Source organism: Salmo salar, chromosome ssa02, assembly GCF_905237065.1.
Source record: "Salmo salar chromosome ssa02, Ssal_v3.1, whole genome shotgun sequence".
NCBI classification, from domain to species: Eukaryota; Metazoa; Chordata; class Actinopteri; order Salmoniformes; family Salmonidae; genus Salmo; species Salmo salar.
The window spans coordinates 18396494-18417936 of NC_059443.1; the positions used below are offsets into that span (position 1 = coordinate 18396494).

Here is a 21443-nt window from a genome sequence, read left to right on the forward strand (position 1 = left end):
ACACACAGAGTACCAGAGAACACACACACACAGAGTCCCAGAGAACAACACACACACACACACACACACACACACACACACACACACAGTCCCAGAGAACACACACACACACACAGTCCCAGAGAACACACACACACACACACACACACACAGAGAGTCCCAGAGAACACACACACACACACACACACACACACACACACAGAGAGAGTCCCAGAGAACACACACACACAGAGAGAGTCCCAGAGAACACACACACACAGAGAGAGTCCCAGAGAACACACACACACACACACACACAGAGAGTCCCAGAGAACACACACACACACACAGTCCCAGAGAACTTCTGCCTCTCAGCCCCTACCCATCAAATTTCAAATTTATTTTTATATAGCCCTTCGTACATCAGCTGATATTCTCAAAGTGCTGTACAGAAACCCAGCCTAAAACCCCAAACAGCAAGCAAAGCATGTGAAAGAAGCACGGTGTCTAGGAAAAACTCCCTAGGAAAAACTCCCTAGAAAGGCCAAAAACCTAGGAAGAAACCTAGAGAGGAACCAGGCTATGAGGGGTGGCCAGTCCTCTTCTGGCTGTGCAGGGTGGATATTATAACAGAACATGGTCAAGATGTTAAAATGTTAAAATGTTCATAAATGACCAGCATGGTCAAATAATAATAATCATAGTAGTTGTCGAGGGTGCAACAAGCACGTCCGGTGAACAGGTCAGGGTTCCATAGCCGCAGGCAGAACAGTTGAAACTGGAGCAGCAGCACGGCCAGGTGGACTGGGGACAGCAAGGAGTCATCATACCAGGTAGTCCTGAGGCATGGTCCTAGGGCTCAGGTCCTCCGAGAGAAAGACAGAAAGAGAGAATTAGAGAGAGCATATTTAAATACACACAGGACACCGGATAAGACAAGAGAAATACTCCAGATGTAACAGACTGACCCTAGCCCCCCGACACATAAACTACTGCAGCATAAATACTGGAGGCTGAGGCAGGAGGGATCAGAAGACACTGTGGCCCCATCCGATGATACCCCCGGACAGGGCCAAACAGGCAGGATATAACCCCACCCACTTTGCCAAAGCACTTTGCCACTAGAGGGATGTCTCCAACCACCAACTTACCGTCCTAAGACAAGGCCGAGTATAGCCCACAACGATCTCCGCCATGGCACAACCCAAGGGGGGGCGCCAACCCAGACAGGAAGACCACGTCAGTGACTCAACCCACTCAAGTGACGCACCCCTCCCATGGACGGCATGGAAGAACACCAGTAGGCCAGTGACTCAGCCCCTGTAAAAGGGTTAGAGGCAGAGAATCCCAGTGGAAAGAGGGGAACCGGCAAGGCAGAGACAGCAAGGGCGGTTCGTTGCTCCAGCCTTTCCGTTCACCTTCACACTCCTGGGCCAGACTATACTTAATCATAGGACCTACTGAAGAGATAAGTCTTCAGTAAAGACTTAAAGGTTGAGACTGAGTCTGCGTCTCTCACATTGGTAGGCAGACCATTCCATAAAAATGGAGCTCTATAGGAGAAAGCCCTACCTCCAGCCGTTTGCTTAGAAATTCTAGGGACAATTAGGAGGCCTGCGTCTTGTGACCGTAGCGTACGTGTAGGTATGTACGGCAGGACCAAATCGGATAGGTAGGAGCAAGCCCATGTAATGCTTTGTAGGTTAGCAGTAAAACCTTGAAATCAGCCCTTGCCTTAACAGGAAGCCAGTGTAGGGAGGCTAGCACTGGAGTAATATGATCGAATTTTTTGGTTCTAGTCAGGATTCTAGCAGCCGTATTTAGCACTAACTGAAGTTTATTTAGTGCTTTATCCGGGTTGGCGGAAAGTAGAGCATTGCAGTAGTCCAGCCTAGAAGTAACAAAAGCATGGATTAATTTTTCTGCGTCATTCTTGGACAGAAAATTTCTGATTTTTGCAATGTTACGTAGATGGAAAAAAGCTGTCCTTGAAACAGTCTTGATATGTTCTTCAAAAGAGAGATCAGGGTCCAGAGTAACGCCGAGGTCCTTCACAGTTTTATTTGAGACGACTGTACAACCATCCAGATTAATTGTCAGATTCAACAGAAGATCTCTTTGTTTCTTGGGACCTAGAACAAGCATCTCTGTTTTGTCCGAGTTTAAAAGTAGAAAGTTTGCAGCCATCCACTTCTTTATGTCTGAAACACAGGCTTCTAGCGAGGGCAACTTTGGGGCTTCACCATGTTTCATTGAAATGTACAGCTGTGTGTCGTCCGCATAGCAGTGAAATTTAACATTATGTTTTCGAATGACATCCCCAAGAGGTAAAATATATAGTGAAAACAATAGTGGTCCTAAAACGGAACCTTGAGGAACACCGAAATTTACAATTGATTTGTCAGAGGACAAACCATTCACAGAGACAAACGGATATCTTTCCGACAGATAAGATCTAAACCAGGCCAGAACTTGTCCATGTAGACCAATTTGGGTTTCCAATCTCTCCAAAAGAATGTGGTGATCGATGGTATCAAAAGCGGCACTAAGATCTAGGAGCACGAGGACAGATGCAGAGCCTCGGTCTGACGTCATTAAAAGGTCATTTACCACCTTCACAAGTGCAGTCTCAGTGCTATGATGGGGTCTAAAACCAGACTGAAGCGTTTCGTATACATTGTTTGTCTTCAGGAAGGCAGTGAGTTGCTGTGCAACAGCTTTTTCTAAAATTTTTGAGAGGAATGGAAGATTCGATATAGGCCGATAGTTTTTTATAATTTCTGGATCAAGATTCGGCTTTTTCAAGAGAGGCTTTATTACTGCCACTTTTAGTGAGCTTGGTACACATCCGGTGGATAGAGAGCCGTTTATTATGTTCAACATAGGAGGGCCAAGCACAGGAAGCAGCTCTTTCAGTACTTTAGTTGGAATAGGGTCCAGTATGCAGCTTGAGGGTTTGGAGGCCATGATTATTTTCATCATTGCGTCAAGAGATGTAGTACTAAAACACTTTAGTATCTCCCTTGATCCTAGGTCCTGGCAGAGTTGTGTAGACTCAGGACAATGGAGCTTTGGAGGAATACCCAGATTTAAAGAGGAGTCTGTAATTTGCTTTCTAATGATCATGATCTTTTCCTCAAAGAAGTTCATACATTTATTACTGCTGAAGTGAAAGCCATCCTCCATTTGCGAAGGCTGCTTTTTAGTTAGCTTTGCGACAGTATCAAAAAGAAATTTCGGATTGTTCTTATTTTCCTCAATTAAGTTGGAAAAATAGGATGATCGAGCAGCAGTGAGGGCTCTTCGATACTGCACGGACTGTCTTTCCAAGCTAGTCGGAAGACTTCCAGTTTGGTGTGGCGCTATTTCCGTTCCAATTTTCTGGAAGCTTTCTTCAGAGCTCGTGTATTTTCTGTATACCAGGGAACTAGTTTCTTATGACAGATGTTTTTAGTTTTTAGGGGTGCAACTGCATCTAGGGTATTGCGCAAGGTTAAATTGAGTTCCTCGGTTAGGTGGTTAACTGATTTTTGTCCTCTGACGTCCTTGGGTAGGCAGAGGCAGTCTGGAAGGGCATCAAGGAATCTTTGGGTTGTCTGAGAATTTATAGCACGACTTTTAATGCTCCTTGGTTGGGGGGTCTGAGCAGATTATTTGTTGCAATTGCAAACGTAATAAAATGGTGGTCCGATAGTCCAGGATTATGAGGAAAAACATTTAGATCCACAACATTTATTCCATGGCACAAAACTAGGTCCAGAGTATGACTGTGGCAGTGAGTAGGTCCAGAGACATGTTGGACAAAACCCACTGAGTCGATGATGGCTCCGAAAGCCTTTTGGAGTGGGTCTGTGGACTTTTCCATGTGAATGTTAAAGTCACCAAAAATTAGAATATTATCTGCTATGACTACAAGATCCGATAGTAATTCAGGGAACTCAGTGAGGAACACTGCATATGGCCCAGGAGGCCTGTAAACAGTAGCTATAAAAAGTGATTGAGTAGGCTGCATAGATTTCATGACTAGAAGCTCAAAAGACGAAAACGTCATTGTTTTTTTTTTGTAAATTGAAATTTGCTATCGTAAATGTTAGCAACACCTCCGCCTTTGCCGGATGCACGGGGGGTATGGTCACTAGTGTAACCAGGGGGTGAGGCCTCATTTAACACAGTAAATTCATCAGGCTTAAGCCATGTTTCAGTCAGGCCAATCACATCAAGATTATTATCAGTGATTAGTTCATTGACTATAACTGCCTTGGAAGTGAGGGATCTAACATTAAGTAACCCAATTTTGAGATGTGAGGTATCACAATCTCTTTCAATAATGGCAGGAATGGAGGAGGTCTTTATACTAGTGAGATTGCTAAAGCGAACACCGCCATTTTTAATTTTGCCCAACCTAGATCGAGGCACAGACACGGTCTCAATGGGGAAAGCTGAGCTGACTACACTGACTGTGCTAGTGGCAGACTCCACTAAGCTTGCAGGCTGGCTAACAGCCTGCTGCCTGGCCTGCACCCTATTTCATTGTGGAGTTAGAGCCCTGTCTATGTTCGTAGATAAGATGAGAGCACCCCTCCAGCTAGGATGGAGTCCGTCACTCCTCAACAGGCCAGGCTTGGTCCTGTTTGTGGGTGAGTCCCAGAAAGAGGGCCAATTATCTACAAATTCTATCTTTTGGGAGGGGCAGAACACAGTTTTCAACCAGCGATTGAGTTGTGAGACTCTGCTGTAGAGCTCATCACTCCCCCTAACTGGGAGGGGGCCAGAGACAATTAATCGATGCCGACACATCTTTCTAGCTGATTTACACGCTGAAGCTATGTTGCGCTTGGTTACCTCTGACTGTTTCATCCTAACATCGTTCGTGCCGACGTGGATAACAATATCTCTATACTCTCTACACTCGCCAGTTTTAGCTTTAGCCAGCACCGTCTTTAGATTAGCCTTAACGTCGGTAGCCCTGCCCCCTGGTAAACAGTGTATGATCGCTGGATGATTAGTTTTAAGTCTAATACTGCGGGTAATGGAGTCGCCAATGACTAGGGTTTTCAATTTGTCAGAGCTAATGGTGGGAGCCGTCGGCGTCTCAGACCCCACAACGGTAGGAGTAGAGACCAGAGAAGTCTCGGCCTCCGACTCGCTTAATGGGGAGAACCGGTTGAAAGTTTCTGTCGGCTGTGATAAGCGACACCGGTTGAGCATTCCTACAGCGTTTCCCTCCAGAAGCCATGAGAAAGTTGTCCGGCTGTGGGGACCGTGCGAGGGGATTTATACTAACGTTACTATCTGTACTTACTGGTGGCACAGACGCTGTTTCATCCTTTCCTACACTGAAATTACCCTTGCCTAACGATCGCGTCTGAAGCTGGGCTTGCAGCACAGCTATCCTTGCCGTAAGGCGATCGTTCTCCTGTATATTATAAGTACAGCGACTGCAATTAGAAGGCATCATGTTAATGTTACTTAGCTTCGGCTGTTTGAAGTCCTGACGAACCATGTCCAGATAAAACCTCCGGGGTGAAAAAGTTGAATGAAAAAAGTTGAGTGAGGGAAAAAGTAAAAATATACGGTAATGAAAAAGTAAAAAACCGTCAGGTAGCAAAGTAAGATCGGCAACAAAACGCACAGCAGCGTAAACAAGTCTGCAAGTTGTGCCTTTATGACAGCCTCCAGTCCAGTCCAAACACTCACTGCTATATGACCCACAGTTGTTCCTGAGTCCTAACCAGACTAGACTGGAGAAAGACTTGTGTTTTTGTCTTTCCGTGTCTGGTCTGTCTCTGTCTTGTCTGTCTCTGTCTGGTCTGTCTCTGTCTTGTCTGTCTCTGTCTGGTCTGTCTCTGTCTGGTCTGTCTCTGTCTGGTCTGTCTCTGTCTGGTCTGTCTCTGTCTGGTCTGTCTCTGTCTGGTCTGTCTCTGTCTGGTCTGTCTCTGTCTGGTCTGTCTCTGTCTGGTCTGTCTCTGTCTGGTCTGTCTCTGTCTGGTCTGTCTCTGTCTGGTCTGTCTCTGTCTGGTCTGTCTCTGTCTGGTCTGTCTCTGTGTGTGTGTGTGTGTGTGTGTGTGTGTGTGTGTGTGTGTGTGTGTGTGTGTGTGTGTGTGTGTGTGTGTGTGTGTGTGGTATGACTACCTCAGCAGCTTTCAGTTAAACATTAGCCAGCCTGGAGAGTAGTAATTTAAGGAAATGAGTCTGGGTGTTTTGACACATGTAAGGGATACATGCAGGGATCAACATGTTTGGATGCATAACACACACAAGCCTACAGATGACAGAATGGACCTACTGTGTTCTCTACCCACACACACTGTCAGTTTCCTTGATGAAACATTGGAGTGTGTGTATCTGTCATTGTGTGTTATCAGTCTGAGCTGTTTGTTTTATGTCACCAGTCCTCCTCAGTGTTGGCTGCAGTGCTTGTGGAGCATCTCCTCTGCAGTTGGTCTGTCTGGCAGTGTTGTGTGTTGATGCTGTAACCTTTGGCCTGCGTTCTGTTCCTCTCAGTCACTGATGTAACAACATGATAGATAGCCTGGGTTTACTAAGCTAAGGGCTACTTTATCATATCTTTTCCTGTGAACTTCTACAGAAATATCACATTGACATCATGTCTCCTCAAGGTAGGATTGGTTTCTACTGTGTGAACTGTGAGCCTAACTACAGTTGGTAACTGTAATATTTACTATAGGCTGCTGCAGTGCAGACGTCAGCACTCCTGCTGGCACACACACACACACACACACACACACACACACACACACACACACACACACACACACACACACACACACACACACACACACACACAGTCCCATGCCCTGACACACTGCCATCTGAGTGGCCCAGTCTCTCACACACACACACACACATACACAGTCCCTGCAGAGGTCACAAGTCCAGCTTACTAGCTCATGCTCTGACGCAGTCATCTGAGTGACGCGACCCCACCGTGACCCCGTTGCCATGGGAGATGTCAGAGTTCCGGCTGAGGTGAACATTAGACTTGCTGACAGCCTTATCATGACTCTACTGACTGACCCTTAATATAGGATGATCACTGTTATACAAGAGGGCTCGTCCATTAACTCCCAGACACACACAGACTGGCCCTTAATATAGGATGATCACTGTTATACAAGAGGGCTCGTCCATTAACTCCCAGACACACACAGACTGGCCCTTAATATAGGATGATCACTGTTATACAAGAGGGTGTCATTAGAACACAGACTGGCCCTTAATAAGGATGATACTGAAGGGTTTGTCCATTCACTCCCAGACACACACAGACTGGCCCTTAATATAGGATGATCACTGTTATACAAGAGGGCTCGTCCATTAACTCCCAGACACACACAGACTGGCCCTTAATATAGGATGATCACTGTTATACAAGAGGGCTTGTCCATTCACTCCCAGACACACAAACTGGCCCTTTTGACAAGGGTAACACACAGACTGGCCCTTAATATAGGATGATCACTGTTATACAAGAGGGTTTGTCCATTCACTCCCAGACACACACAGACTGGCCCTTAATATAGGATGATCACTGTTATACAAGAGGGTTTGTCCATTCACTCCCAGACACACACAGACTGGCCCTTAAATATAGGATGATCACTGTTATACAAGAGGGTTTGTCCACTCACACCAAGACACACACTGACTAGGCAGCAAGAAACGTCAACAACAGAATTCATTTTATTTCGAAAGAACCAATGCTAGTTTCTAATTATGTATGTCTGCTGCTGCTCATTTGCAATAATGACTCACTATACCCTAGCCCAGTTATGAATGAATATTCAATCTGTACCTCCCTTTATCTGCCTGTCTCTCTCTCTCTCTCTCTCTCTCTCTCTCTCTCTCTCTCTCTCTCTCTCTCTCTCTCTCAGTAATAGTGTGAACGTGGAGGGGGCGACCCATAAGCAGGTGGTGGATCTGATCCGTGCGGGGGAGAGGGAGCTGATGCTGGCCGTGCTGTCTGTACCTCCCCAGGAGGCTGACTGTCTGGACCCCGGAGACGACGGCTCAGCCCAGTCCTGCTACGACTACAGCGACAAACAGGCCGTCCCCATCTCCGTCCCCACATACAAACACGCTGAACTCAACCAGGAGAGGTTTGTGGTGAGTAGATGGACGGAAGGAGAAAGAAAGGAAGGGGGGGTGGAGAGAGGGAAGGACTGGTGCGAACAACCTGTCCGCATTTGTCCCAACATGCAAATACACTGAACGCAACCAGGGGAGAGAGGGAGAGATAAAATGACTGAGGAAAGATGTACATAACATGTAGGTATTGCCGCAGGTAGCCTAGTGGTTAGACCGTTGGACCAGTAACCAAAAGGTTGCTAGATTGAATCCCTGAGCTGACAAGGTAAAAATATGTCGTTCTGCCCCTGAACAAGGCAGTTAACCCACTGTTCCTAGACCGTCATTGTTCTTAACTGACTTGCCTAGTTAAATAAAGGTTCAATTTAATAAAAATGCCTAAAGAATATTTCAACTGTGTGTGTCTGTTTGCAGGTGTATAATGTGTACATGGCAGGCAGACAGCTGTGTTCTAAAAGATACAGGGAGTTTGCTATCCTCAACCAGAACCTGAAGAGAGAGTTTGCCAACTACACCTTCCCCAAAATACCTGGCAAATGGCCCTTCTCCCTGTCTGAACAACAACTAGACGCTAGACGCAGGGGACTGGAGGAATACCTGGAGAAAGGTGAGAGGGAGGGGGGGAGGGAGGGAGGGAGGGAGAAAGATTAGGCCAGAGAAATATGGAGCAAAAACCGTTTGGAAAGGTGATAGAAAGGGTGGAATGAGATGGAGGAGGGATAACTGGAAAAAGGTGGAAGTTGATGCAATAAATGAATGGAGGAAGAAATGTGGAAAGGAAAGGATTGGAGAGGAGGTAGAGAAGGTCAGGATAACAGGCTACTCATAGAGGAACTCATGGGAGTGTCTTAGAGAGGAGGTAGAGAAGGTCAGGATAACAGGCTACTCATAGAGGAACTCATGGGAGTGTCTTAGAGAGAAGGTCAGGATAACAGGCTACTCATAGAGGAACTCATGGGAGTGTCTTAGAGCGGAGGTAGAGAAGGTCAGGATAACAGGCTACTCATAGAGGAAGTCATGGGAGTGTCTTAGAGAGGAGGTAGAGAAGGTCAGGATAACAGGCTACTCATAGAGGAACTCATGGGAGTGTCTTAGAGAGGAGGTAGAGAAGGTCAGGATAACAGGCTACTCATAGAGGAAGTCATGGGAGTGTCTTAGAGAGGAGGTAGAGAAGGTCAGGATAACAGGCTACTCATAGAGGAACTCATGGGAGTGTCTTAGAGAGGAGGTAGAGAAGGTCAGGATAACAGGCTACTCATAGAGGAAGTCATGGGAGTGTCTTAGAGAGGAGGTAGAGAAGGTCAGGATAACAGGCTACTCATAGAGGAACTCATGGGAGTGTCTTAGAGAGGAGGTAGAGAAGGTCAGGATAACAGGCTACTCATAGAGGAACTCATGGGAGTGTCTTAGAGAGGAGGTAGAGAAGGTCAGGATAACAGGCTACTCATAGAGGAAGTCATGGGAGTGTCTTAGAGAGGAGGTAGAGAAGGTCAGGATAACAGGCTACTCATAGAGGAAGTCATGGGAGTGTCTTAGAGAGGAGGTAGAGAAGGTCAGGATAACAGGCTACTCATAGAGGAAGTCATGGGAGTGTCTTAGAGAGGAGGTAGAGAAGGTCAGGATAACAGGCTACTCATAGAGGAAGTCATGGGAGTGTCTTAGAGAGGAGGTAGAGAAGGTCAGGATAACAGGCTACTCATAGAGGAACTCATGGGAGTGTCTTAGAGAGGAGGTAGAGAAGGTCAGGATAACAGGCTACTCATAGAGGAAGTCATGGGAGTGTCTTAGAGAGGAGGTAGAGAAGGTCAGGATAACAGGCTACTCATAGAGGAAGTCATGGGAGTGTCTTAGAGAGGAGGTAGAGAAGGTCAGGATAACAGGCTACTCATAGAGTTTCATGGGAGTGTCTACAATGGATCTGCCTTTCTCCGTGTTTCTACTTTCTCTCTCCCCTCCTTTTCACCATCCTCCTGCCCATTCTCCCTTCTCTCTTCACAGTGTGTTCAGTGAGGGTGATTGGGGAGAGTGATGTCATGCAGGAGTTTCTGTCTGATGAGTCTGATGAGGTAAGCGTGTCATTCTGAGTGTGTTTGCTTATTCCTCTCTCTAAGATGTATTCTTTTTTAGACTCTTTCTCTCTCTTTCTCTGCTGTTCTCTCCTCTCATCCTATCCTCTGGGATGTGTTAGATGGGGCTGGCATCTGTCTTTTTTCTTCTTTTTAGTTTCCTCTCTCCTGCTTTTCCATCTCTGTCTACACTGTGTGTGTCTGTGCATGTCTGGCCTATGAGTGGTCCTGTGACTGCCTTCTCACCCACCTGGCCGTAAGTCATCTCTGCCCTCCACATCTCCGTAGAACTATAACGGCGTATCAGATGTGGAGTTGAGGATAGCCATGCCTGATAAAACCACCGTCACAGTCCGAGTCCGCAAGAACTGTACTACTGACCAGGTCTACCAGGTAACACACCCCTAACCCCTAGTTACACATACAGCCCTCACATATACACCCTCTCACCTAGTCCACCTAGACCATCAGCCCACACCGTCACACCTAGTCCACCTAGACCACCAGCCCACACCCTCTCACCTAGTCCACCTAGACCATCAGCCCACACCCTCTCACCTAGTCCACCTAGACCATCAGCCCACACCGTCACACCTAGTCCACCTAGACCACCAGCCCACACCCTCTCACCTAGTCCACCAGCCCACACCCTCTCACCTAGTCCACCTAGACCATCAGCCCACACCATCACACCGAGTCCCCAGGACCATCAGGCCACACCCTCTCACCTAGTCCACCAGCCCACACCCTCTCACCTAGTCCACCTAGACCATCAGCCCACACCATCACACCGAGTCCCCAGGACCATCAGGCCACACCCTCTCACCTAGTCCACCTAGACCATCGGGCCACACCGTCACACCAGGGCCATCGGGCCACACCGTCACACCGACTCCCCAGGGCCATCGGGCCACACCGTCACACCGAGTCCTCAGGGCCATCAGGCCACACCCTCAAACCTAGCTCCCCAGGGACATCAGGCCACACCTGGTTCCCCGGGACATCAGGCCACACCTGGTTCCCCGGGACATCAGGCCACACCTGGTTCCCCGGGACATCAGGCCACACCTGGTTCCCCGGGACATCAGGCCACACCTGGTTCCCCGGGACATCAGGCCACACCTGGTTCCCCGGGACATCAGGCCACACCTGGTTCCCCGGGACATCAGGCCACACCTGGTTCCCCGGGACATCAGGCCACACCTGGTTCCCCGGGACATCAGGCCACACCTGGTTCCCTGCACCTTGGTTACCACTTGGACCCACATTAAACAATTCTAGGCTGGACCGTAAATGGCCTCCTTGTTAATGCACAGGCCTCCTTGTTAATGCACAGGCCTCCTTGTTAATGCACAGGCCTCCTTGTTAATGCAGAGGCCTTTCTCACTCTCCCACAGGCTGTGGTCATGAAAGTAGGAATGGACAGCATAACGGCCAGCTACTTTGCTCTGTTTGAGGTCATAAACCACTCCTTTGGTAAGTGTGAGAGTGACATCTTTTATTTCATAGTACTAGTCTTTTTCCATGTGCTAACTCGTGAGTGAGTGAGTGAGAGAGAGAGAGAGGCTTCCTAACCCTGTCGCTCTCTGTCTCTCTCTCTCTCGCCGACCTAACCCTGTCGCTGTCTCTCTCTCCCGCCGACCTAACCCTGTCGCGCTCTCTCTCTCTCTCCCGCCGACCTAACCCTGTCGCGCTCTCTCTCTCTCTCTCCCGCCGACCTAACCCTGTCGCTCTCTCTCTGTCTCTCTCTCTCTCTCCCGCCGACCTAACCCTGTCGCTCTCTGTCTCTCTCTCCCGCCGACCTAACCCTGTCGCTCTCTGTCTCCCACCGACCTAACCCTGTCGCTCTCTCTCTGTCTCTCTCTCCCACCGACCTAACCCTGTCGCTCTCTCTCTGTCTCTCTCTGCCACCGACCTAACCCTGTCGCTCTCTCTCTCTCTGTCTCTCTCTCTCTCTCTCTCTCTCTCTCTCTCTCCCACCGACCTAACCCTGTCGCTCTCTGTCTCTCTCCCCCGCCGACCTAACCCTGTCGCTCTCTCTCTCCCGCCGACCTAACCCTGTCGCTCTCTCTCTGTCTCTCTCTCTCTCTCCCGCCGACCTAACCCTGTCGCTCTGTCTCTCTCTCCCGCCGACCTAACCCTGTCGCTCTCTGTCTCTCTCTCCCGCCGACCTAACCCTGTCGCTCTCTCTCCCGCCGACCTAACCCTGTCGCTCTCTCTCTCTCTCTCCCGCCGACCTAACCCTGTCGCTCTCTCTCTCTCTCCCGCCGACCTAACCCTGTCGCTCTCTCGCTCTCTCTCCCGCCGACCTAACCCTGTCGCTCTCTCTCTCGCTCTCTCTCCCGCCGACCTAACCCTGTCGCTCTCTCTCTCGCTCTCTCTCCCGCCGACCTAACCCTGTCGCTCTCTCTCTCGCTCTCTCTCCCGCCGACCTAACCCTGTCGCTCTCTCTCTCCCGCCGACCTAACCCTGTCGCTCTCTCTCTCCCGCCGACCTAACCCTGTCGCTCTCTCTCTCCCGCCGACCTAACGCTGTCGCTCTCTGTCTCTCTCTCCCGCCGACCTAACCCTGTCGCTCTCTGTCTCTCTCTCCCGCCGACCTAACCCTGTCGCTCTCTCTCTCTCTCCCGCCGACCTAACCCTGTCGCTCTCTGTCTCTCTCTCCCATCGACCTAACCCTGTCGCTCTCTGTCTCTCTCTCCCGCCGACCTAACCCTGTCGCTCTCTGTCTCTCTCTCCCGCCGACCTAACCCTGTCGCTCTCTGTCTCTCTCTCTCCCGCCGACCTAACCCTGTCGCTCTCTGTCTCTCTCTCTCCCGCCGACCTAACCCTGTCGCTCTCTCTCTCTCTCCCGCCGACCTAACCCTGTCGCTCTCTGTCTCTCTCTCCCGCCGACCTAACCCTGTCGCTCTCTCTCTCCCACCGACCTAACCCTGTCGCTCTCTCTCTCCCGCCGACCTAACCCTGTCGCTCTCTCTCTCCCGCCGACCTAACCCTGTCGCTCTCTCTCTCCCGCCGACCTAACCCTGTCGCTCTCTCTCTCCCGCCGACCTAACCCTGTCTCTCTGTCTCTCCCACCGACCTAACCCTGTCGCTCTGTCTCTCTCTCTCTCCCACCGACCTAACCCTGTCGCTCTCTCTCTCTCTCTCTCTCCCACCGACCTAACCCTGTCGCTCTCTCTCTCCCACCGACCTAACCCTGTCTCTCTCTCCCACCGACCTAACCCTGTCGCTGTCTCTCTCTCCCGCCGACCTAACCCTGTCGCTCTCTCTCTGTCTCTCTCCCGCCGACCTAACCCTGTCGCTCTCTCTCTCCCACCGACCTAACCCTGTCGCTCTCTCTCTCCCACCGACCTAACCCTGTCGCTCTCTCTCTCTCTCTCCCACCGACCTAACCCTGTCGCTCTCTCTCTGTCTCTCTCTCCCGCCGACCTAACCCTGTCGCTCTCTCTCTCTCTCTCTCCGCCGACCTAACCCTGTCGCTCTCTCTCCCGCCGACCTAACCCTGTCGCTCTCTCTCCCGCCGACCTAACCCTGTCGCTCTCTCTCTCCCGCCGACCTAACCCTGTCGCTCTCTCTCTCCGCTCGACCTAACCCTGTCGCTCTCTCTCTCCCGCCGACCTAACCCTGTCGCTCTCTCTCCCGCCGACCTAACCCTGTCGCTCTCTCTCTCCCGCCGACCTAACCCTGTCGCTCTCTCTCTCCCGCCGACCTAACCCTGTCGCTCTCTCTCTCCCGCCGACCTAACCCTGTCGCTCTCTCTCTCCCGCCGACCTAACCCTGCCGCTCTCTCTCTGTCTCTCTCTCCCGCCGACCTAACCCTGTCGCTCTCTCTCTGTCTGTCTCTCTCTCCCTCCGACCTAACCCTGTCGCTGTCTCTCTCTCTCTCCCACCGACCTAACCCTGTCTCTCTGTCTCTCTCTCTCTCCCACCGACCTAACCCTGTCGCTCTCTCTCTCTCTCTCTCTCTCTCCCACCGACCTAACCCTGTCGCTCTCTCTCTCCCACCGACCTAACCCTGTCTCTCTCTCCCACCGACCTAACCCTGTCGCTCTCTCTGTCTCTCTCTCTCCCACCGACCTAACCCTGTCGCTCTCTCTCTGTCTCTCTCTCCCGCCGACCTAACCCTGTCGCTCTCTCTCTGTCTCTCTCCCGCCGACCTAACCCTGTCGCTCTCTCTCTCCCACCGACCTAACCCTGTCGCTCTCTCTCTCCCACCGACCTAACCCTGTCACCCTGTCGCTCTCTCTCTCTCTCTCTCTCTCTCCCACCGACCTAACCCTGTCGCTCTCTCTCTCCCACCGACCTAACCCTGTCTCTCTCTCCCACCGACCTAACCCTGTCGCTCTCTCTCTGTCTCTCTCTCTCCCACCGACCTAACCCTGTCGCTCTCTCTCTGTCTCTCTCTCCCGCCGACCTAACCCTGTCGCTCTCTCTCTGTCTCTCTCCCGCCGACCTAACCCTGTCGCTCTCTTTCTCCCACCGACCTAACCCTGTCGCTCTCTCTCTCCCACCGACCTAACCCTGTCGCCCTCTCTCTCTCTCTCTCTCTCTCCCACCGACCTAACCCTGTCGCTCTCTCTCTGTCTCTCTCTCCCGCCGACCTAACCCTGTCGCTCTCTCTCCCACCGACCTAACCCTGTCACTCTCTCTCTCCCACCGACCTAACCCTGTCGCACTCTCTCTCTCTCTCTCTCCCACCGACCTAACCCTGTCGCTCTCTCTGTCTCTCTCTCCCGCCGACCTAACCCTGTCGCTCTCTCTCTCCCACCGACCTAACCCTGTCGCTCTCTCTCTCCCACCGACCTAACCCTGTCGCCCTCTCTCTCTCTCTCTCTCTCCCACCGACCTAACCCTGTCGCTCTCTCTCTGTCTCTCTCTCCCGCCGACCTAACCCTGTCGCTCTCTCTCCCACCGACCTAACCCTGTCGCTCTCTCTCCCACCGACCTAACCCTGTCGCTCTCTCTCCCACCGACCTAACCCTGTCACTCTCTCTCTCCCACCGACCTAACCCTGTCGCACTCTCTCTCTCTCTCTCCCACCGAACTAACCCTGTCGCTCTCTCTCTGTCTCTCTCTCCCACCGACCTAACCCTGTCTCTCTCTCTCTCCCACCGACCTAACCCTGTCTCTCTGTCTCTCCCACCGACCTAACCCTGTCGCTCTGTCTCTCTCTCTCTCCCACCGACCTAACCCTGTCGCTCTCTCTCTCTCTCTCTCTCTCTCTCCCACCGACCTAACCCTGTCGCTCTCTCTCTCCCACCGACCTAACCCTGTCTCTCTCTCCCACCGACCTAACCCTGTCGCTCTCTCTCTGTCTCTCTCCCGCCGACCTAACCCTGTCGCTCTCTCTCTGTCTCTCTCCCGCCGACCTAACCCTGTCGCTCTCTCTCTCCCGCCGACCTAACCCTGTCGCTCTCTCTCTCTCTCTCTCTCTGCCACCGACCTAACCCTGTCGCTCTCTCTCTCTCTCTCCCGCCGACCTAACCCTGTCGCTCTCTCTCTCCCGCCAACCTAACCCTGTCGCTCTCTCTCTCCCGCCGACCTAACCCTGTCTCTCTCTCTCTCCCACCGACCTAACCCTGTCGCTCTCTCTCTGTCTCTCTCTCCCGCCGACCTAACCCTGTCGCTCTCTCTCCCACCGACCTAACCCTGTCACTCTCTCTCTCCCACCGACCTAACCCTGTCGCACTCTCTCTCTCTCTCTCTCTCCCACCGACCTAACCCTGTCGCTCTCTCTCTGTCTCTCTCTCCCGCCGACCTAACCCTGTCGCTCTCTCTCTCCCACCGACCTAACCCTGTCGCTCTCTCTCTCCCACCGACCTAACCCTGTTGCTCTCTCTCTCTCTCCCACCGACCTAACCCTGTCGCCCTCTCTCTCTCTCTCTCTCCCACCGACCTAATCCTGTCGCTCTCTCTCTGTCTCTCTCTCCCGCCGACCTAACCCTGTCGCTCTCTCTCTCCCGCCGACCTAACCCTGTCGCTCTCTCTCTGTCTCTCTCTCCCGCCGACCTAACCCTGTCGCTCTCTCTCCCACCGACCTAACCCTGTCACTCTCTCTCTCCCACCGACCTAACCCTGTCGCACTCTCTCTCTCTCTCTCTCCCACCGACCTAACCCTGTCGCTCTCTCTCTGTCTCTCTCTCCCGCCGACCTAACCCTGTCGCTCTCTCTCTCCCACCGACCTAACCCTGTCGCTCTCTGACTCTCTCTCTCCGTCAGTGCGTAAACTGGCTCCTAATGAGTTCCCCCACAAGCTGTATGTTCAGAACTACACGTCTGCTGTCCCTGGGACCTGCCTCACCCTGCGCAAGTGGCTCTTCACCACCGAGGAGGAGATCCTGCTTAATGACAACCAACTGGCCGTCAGCTACTGCTTCCACCAGGTGTGTGTGTGTGTGTCAGGGGAATGTGCATGTTGTGTGTGTGTGTGTGTGTGTGTGTGTGTCAGGGGAGTGTGCATGGTGTGTGTGTGTGTGTCAGGGGAGTGTGTGTGTGTGTGTGTGTAAGGGAGAGTTCAGTTGGTTTGTCCATTATAACTCCCTCTCTCTCCCCCCACCTCTCTCAGGCGGTGGATGATGTGAAAAGGGGATTTATCAAGGCGGAGGAGAAGTCCTACCAGCTACAGAAATTAGCAGAACAGAAGAAGATGGCCATGGTTAGTGTCTCTCTCTGCTAGTCACTAGATGGCCATGGTTAGTGTCTCTCTCTGCTAGTCACTAGATGGCCATGGTTAGTGTCTCTCTCTCTCTGCTAGTCACTAGATGGCCATGGTTAGTGTCTCTCTCTCTCTCTGCTAGTCACTAGATGGCCATGGTTAGTGTCTCTCTCTCTCTCTCTGCTAGTCACTAGATGGCCATGGTTAGTGTCTCTCTCTCTCTCTGCTAGTCACTAGATGGTCATGGTTAGTGTCTCTCTCTCTCTCTGCTAGTCACTAGATGGCCATGGTTAGTGTCTCTCTCTCTCTCTGCTAGTCACTAGATGGCCATGGTTAGTGTCTCTCTCTCTCTGCTAGTCACTAGATGGCCATGGTTAGTGTCTCTCTCTCTCTCTGCTAGTCACTAGATGGCCATGGTTAGTGTCTCTCTCTCTCTCTGCTAGTCACTAGATGGCCATGGTTAGTGTCTCTCTCTCTCTGCTAGTCACTAGATGGCCATGGTTAGTCTCTCTCTCTCTCTGCTAGTCACTAGATGGCCATGGTTAGTGTCTCTCTCTCTCTCTGCTAGTCACTAGATGGCCATGGTTAGTGTCTCTCTCTCTCTCTCTGCTAGTCACTAGATGGCCATGGTTAGTGTCTCTCTCTCTCTGCTAGTCACTAGATGGCCATGGTTAGTGTCTCTCTCTCTCTCTCTGCTAGTCACTAGATGGCCATGGTTAGTGTCTCTCTCTCTCTCTGCTAGTCACTAGATGGCCATGGTTAGTCTCTCTCTCTCTCTGCTAGTCACTAGATGGCCATGGTTAGTGTCTCTCTCTCTCTCTGCTAGTCACTAGATGGCCATGGTTAGTGTCTCTCTCTCTCTCTCTGCTAGTCACTAGATGGCCATGGTTAGTGTCTCTCTCTCTCTCTGCTAGTCACTAGATGGCCATGGTTAGTGTCTCTCTCTCTCTCTGCTAGTCACTAGATGGCCATGGTTAGTGTCTCTCTCTCTCTCTCTGCTAGTCACTAGATGGCCATGGTTAGTGTCTCTCTCTCTCTCTCTGCTAGTCACTAGATGGCCATGGTTAGTGTCTCTCTCTCTCTCTGCTAGTCACTAGATGGCCATGGTTAGTGCTCTCTCTCTCTCTCTGCTAGTCACTAGATGGCCATGGTTAGTGTCTTCTCTCTCTCTCTGCTAGTCACTAGATGGCCATGGTTAGTGTCTCTCTCTCTCTCTCTGCTAGTCACTAGATGGCCATGGTTAGTGTCTCTCTCTCTCTCTGCTAGTCACTAGATGGCCATGGTTAGTGCTCTCTCTCTCTCTCTGCTAGTCACTAGATGGCCATGGTTAGTGTTCTCTCTCTCTCTGCTAGTCACTAGATGGCCATGGTTAGTGTCTCTCTCTCTCTCTCTGCTAGTCACTAGATGGCCATGGTTAGTGTCTCTCTCTCTCTCTCTGCTAGTCACTAGATGGCCATGGTTAGTGTCTCTCTCTCTCTCTCTGCTAGTCACTAGATGGCCATGGTTAGTGTCTCTCTCTCTCTCTGCTAGTCACTAGATGGCCATGGTTAGTGCTCTCTCTCTCTCTGCTAGTCACTAGATGGCCATGGTTAGTGTCTCTCTCTCTCTCTCTGCTAGTCACTAGATGGCCATGGTTAGTGTCTCTCTCTCTCTCTGCTAGTCACTAGATGGCCATGGTTAGTGCTCTCTCTCTCTCTCTGCTAGTCACTAGATGGCCATGGTTAGTGTCTCTCTCTCTCTCTGCTAGTCACTAGATGGCCATGGTTAGTGTCTCTCTCTCTCTCTGCTAGTCACTAGATGGCCATGGTTAGTGTCTCTCTCTCTCTCTCTGCTAGTCACTAGATGGCCATGGTTAGTGTCTCTCTCTCTCTCTGCTAGTCACTAGATGGCCATGGTTAGTGTCTCTCTCTCTCTCTGCTAGTCACTAGATGGCCATGGTTAGTGTCTCTCTCTCTCTCTGCTAGTCACTAGATGGCCATGGTTAGTGTCTCTCTCTCTCTCTCTGCTAGTCACTAGATGGCCATGGTTAGTGTCTCTCTCTCTCTCTGCTAGTCACTAGATGGCCATGGTTAGTGCTCTCTCTCTCTCTCTGCTAGTCACTAGATGGCCATGGTTAGTGTCTCTCTCTCTCTCTGCTAGTCACTAGATGGCCATGGTTAGTGTCTCTCTCTCTCTCTCTGCTAGTCACTAGATGGCCATGGTTAGTGTCTCTCTCTCTCTCTCTGCTAGTCACTAGATGGCCATGGTTAGTGTCTCTCTCTCTCTCTCTGCTAGTCACTAGATGGCCATGGTTAGTGTCTCTCTCTCTCTGCTAGTCACTAGATGGCCATGGTTAGTGTCTCTCTCTCTCTCTCTGCTAGTCACTAGATGGCCATGGTTAGTGTCTCTCTCTCTCTCTCTCTGCTAGTCACTAGATGGCCATGGTTAGTGCTCTCTCTCTCTCTGCTAGTCACTAGATGGCCATGGTTAGTGTCTCTCTCTCTCTCTGCTAGTCACTAGATGGCCATGGTTAGTGTCTCTCTCTCTCTCTCTGCTAGTCACTAGATGGCCATGGTTAGTGTCTCTCTCTCTCTCTGCTAGTCACTAGATGGCCATGGTTAGTGTCTCTCTCTCTCTGCTAGTCACTAGATGGCCATGGTTAGTGTCTCTCTCTCTCTCTCTGCTAGTCACTAGATGGCCATGGTTAGTGTCTCTCTCTCTCTCTGCTAGTCACTAGATGGCCATGGTTAGTGTCTCTCTCTCTCTCTGCTAGTCACTAGATGGCCATGGTTAGTGTCTCTCTCTCTCTCTCTGCTAGTCACTAGATGGCCATGGTTAGTGTCTCTCTCTCTCTGCTAGTCACTAGATGGCCATGGTTAGTGTCTCTCTCTCTCTCTGCTAGTCACTAGATGGCCATGGTTAGTGTCTCTCTCTCTCTCTGCTAGTCACTAGATGGCCATGGTTAGTGTCTCTCTCTCTCTCTGCTAGTCACTAGATGGCCATGGTTAGTGTCTCTCTCTCTCTCTCTCTGCTAGTCACTAGATGGCCATGGTTAGTGTCTCTCTCTCTCTCTGCTAGTCACTAGATGGCCATGGTTAGTGTCTCTCTCTCTCTCTGCTAGTCACTAGATGGCCATGGTTAGTGTCTCTCTCTCTCTCTCTGCTAGTCACTAGATGGCCATGGTTAGTGTCTCTCTCTCTCTCTGCTAGTCACTAGATGGCCATGGTTAGTGTCTCTCTCTCTCTGCTAGTCACTAGATGGCCATGGTTAGTGTCTCTCTCTCTCTCTCTGCTAGTCACTAGATGGCCATGGTTAGTGTTCTCTCTCTCTCTCTCTGCTAGTCACTAGATGGCCATGGTTAGTGTCTCTCTCTCTCTCTGCTAGTCACTAGATGGCCATGGTTAGTGTCCTCTCTCTCTCTCTGCTAGTCACTAGATGGCCATGGTTAGTGTCTCTCTCTCTCTCTGCTAGTCACTAGATGGCCATGGTTAGTGCTCTCTCTCTCTCTGCTAGTCACTAGATGGCCATGGTTAGTGTCTCTCTCTCTCTCTCTGCTAGTCACTAGATGGCCATGGTTAGTGCTCTCTCTCTCTCTGCTAGTCACTAGATGGCCATGGTTAGTGCTCTCTCTCTCTCTGCTAGTCACTAGATGGCCATGGTTAGTGTCTCTCTCTCTCTCTCTGCTAGTCACTAGATGGCCATGGTTAGTGTCTCTCTCTCTCTCTGCTAGTCACTAGATGGCCATGGTTAGTGTCTCTCTCTCTCTCTGCTAGTCACTAGATGGCCATGGTTAGTGTTCTCTCTCTCTCTCTGCTAGTCACTAGATGGCCATGGTTAGTGTCTCTCTCTCTCTCTGCTAGTCACTAGATGGCCATGGTTAGTGTCTCTCTCTCTCTCTGCTAGTCACTAGATGGCCATGGTTAGTGTCTCTCTCTCTCTCTCTGCTAGTCACTAGATGGCCATGGTTAGTGTCTCTCTCTCTCTCTCTGCTAGTCACTAGATGGCCATGGTTAGTGCTCTCTCTCTCTCTGCTAGTCACTAGATGGCCATGGTTAGTGTCTCTTCTCTCTCTGCTAGTCACTAGATGGCCATGGTTAGTGTCTCTCTCTCTCTCTCTGCTAGTCACTAGATGGCCATGGTTAGTGTCTCTCTCTCTCTCTCTGCTAGTCACTAGATGGCCATGGTTAGTGTCTCTCTCTCTCTCTGCTAGTCACTAGATGGCCATGGTTAGTGCTCTCTCTCTCTCTGCTAGTCACTAGATGGCCATGGTTAGTGTTCTCTCTCTCTCTCTGCTAGTCACTAGATGGCCATGGTTAGTGTCTCTCTCTCTCTCTCTGCTAGTCACTAGATGGCCATGGTTAGTGTCTCTCTCTCTCTCTCTCTGCTAGTCACTAGATGGCCATGGTTAGTGTCTCTCTCTCTCTCTGCTAGTCACTAGATGGCCATGGTTAGTGCTCTCTCTCTCTCTCTGCTAGTCACTAGATGGCCATGGTTAGTGTTCTCTCTCTCTCTCTCTGCTAGTCACTAGATGGCCATGGTTAGTGTCTCTCTCTCTCTCTCTGCTAGTCACTAGATGGCCATGGTTAGTGTCTCTCTCTCTCTCTCTGCTAGTCACTAGATGGCCATGGTTAGTGTCTCTCTCTCTCTCTCTGC

The 21443-nt window shown here is 50.9% G+C and overlaps 1 protein-coding gene across 3 annotated transcripts in view; it reads left to right on the plus strand.

Moving 5' to 3' along the window:
- Positions 1 to 21443, plus strand: part of LOC106605892 (sorting nexin-27) — a 77960-nt gene that overhangs the window by 10140 nt on the left and 46377 nt on the right. For all 3 annotated transcript variants that reach the window (XM_045698913.1, XM_045698911.1, XM_045698922.1), the window contains exons 2-8: positions 7875 to 8106; positions 8503 to 8695; positions 10087 to 10154; positions 10443 to 10547; positions 11552 to 11630; positions 16376 to 16539; positions 16722 to 16811. In XM_045698913.1, the coding sequence (XP_045554869.1) occupies positions 7875 to 8106; positions 8503 to 8695; positions 10087 to 10154; positions 10443 to 10547; positions 11552 to 11630; positions 16376 to 16539; positions 16722 to 16811 (931 nt within the window). The remainder of the gene's footprint in view (positions 1 to 7874; positions 8107 to 8502; positions 8696 to 10086; positions 10155 to 10442; positions 10548 to 11551; positions 11631 to 16375; positions 16540 to 16721; positions 16812 to 21443) is intronic.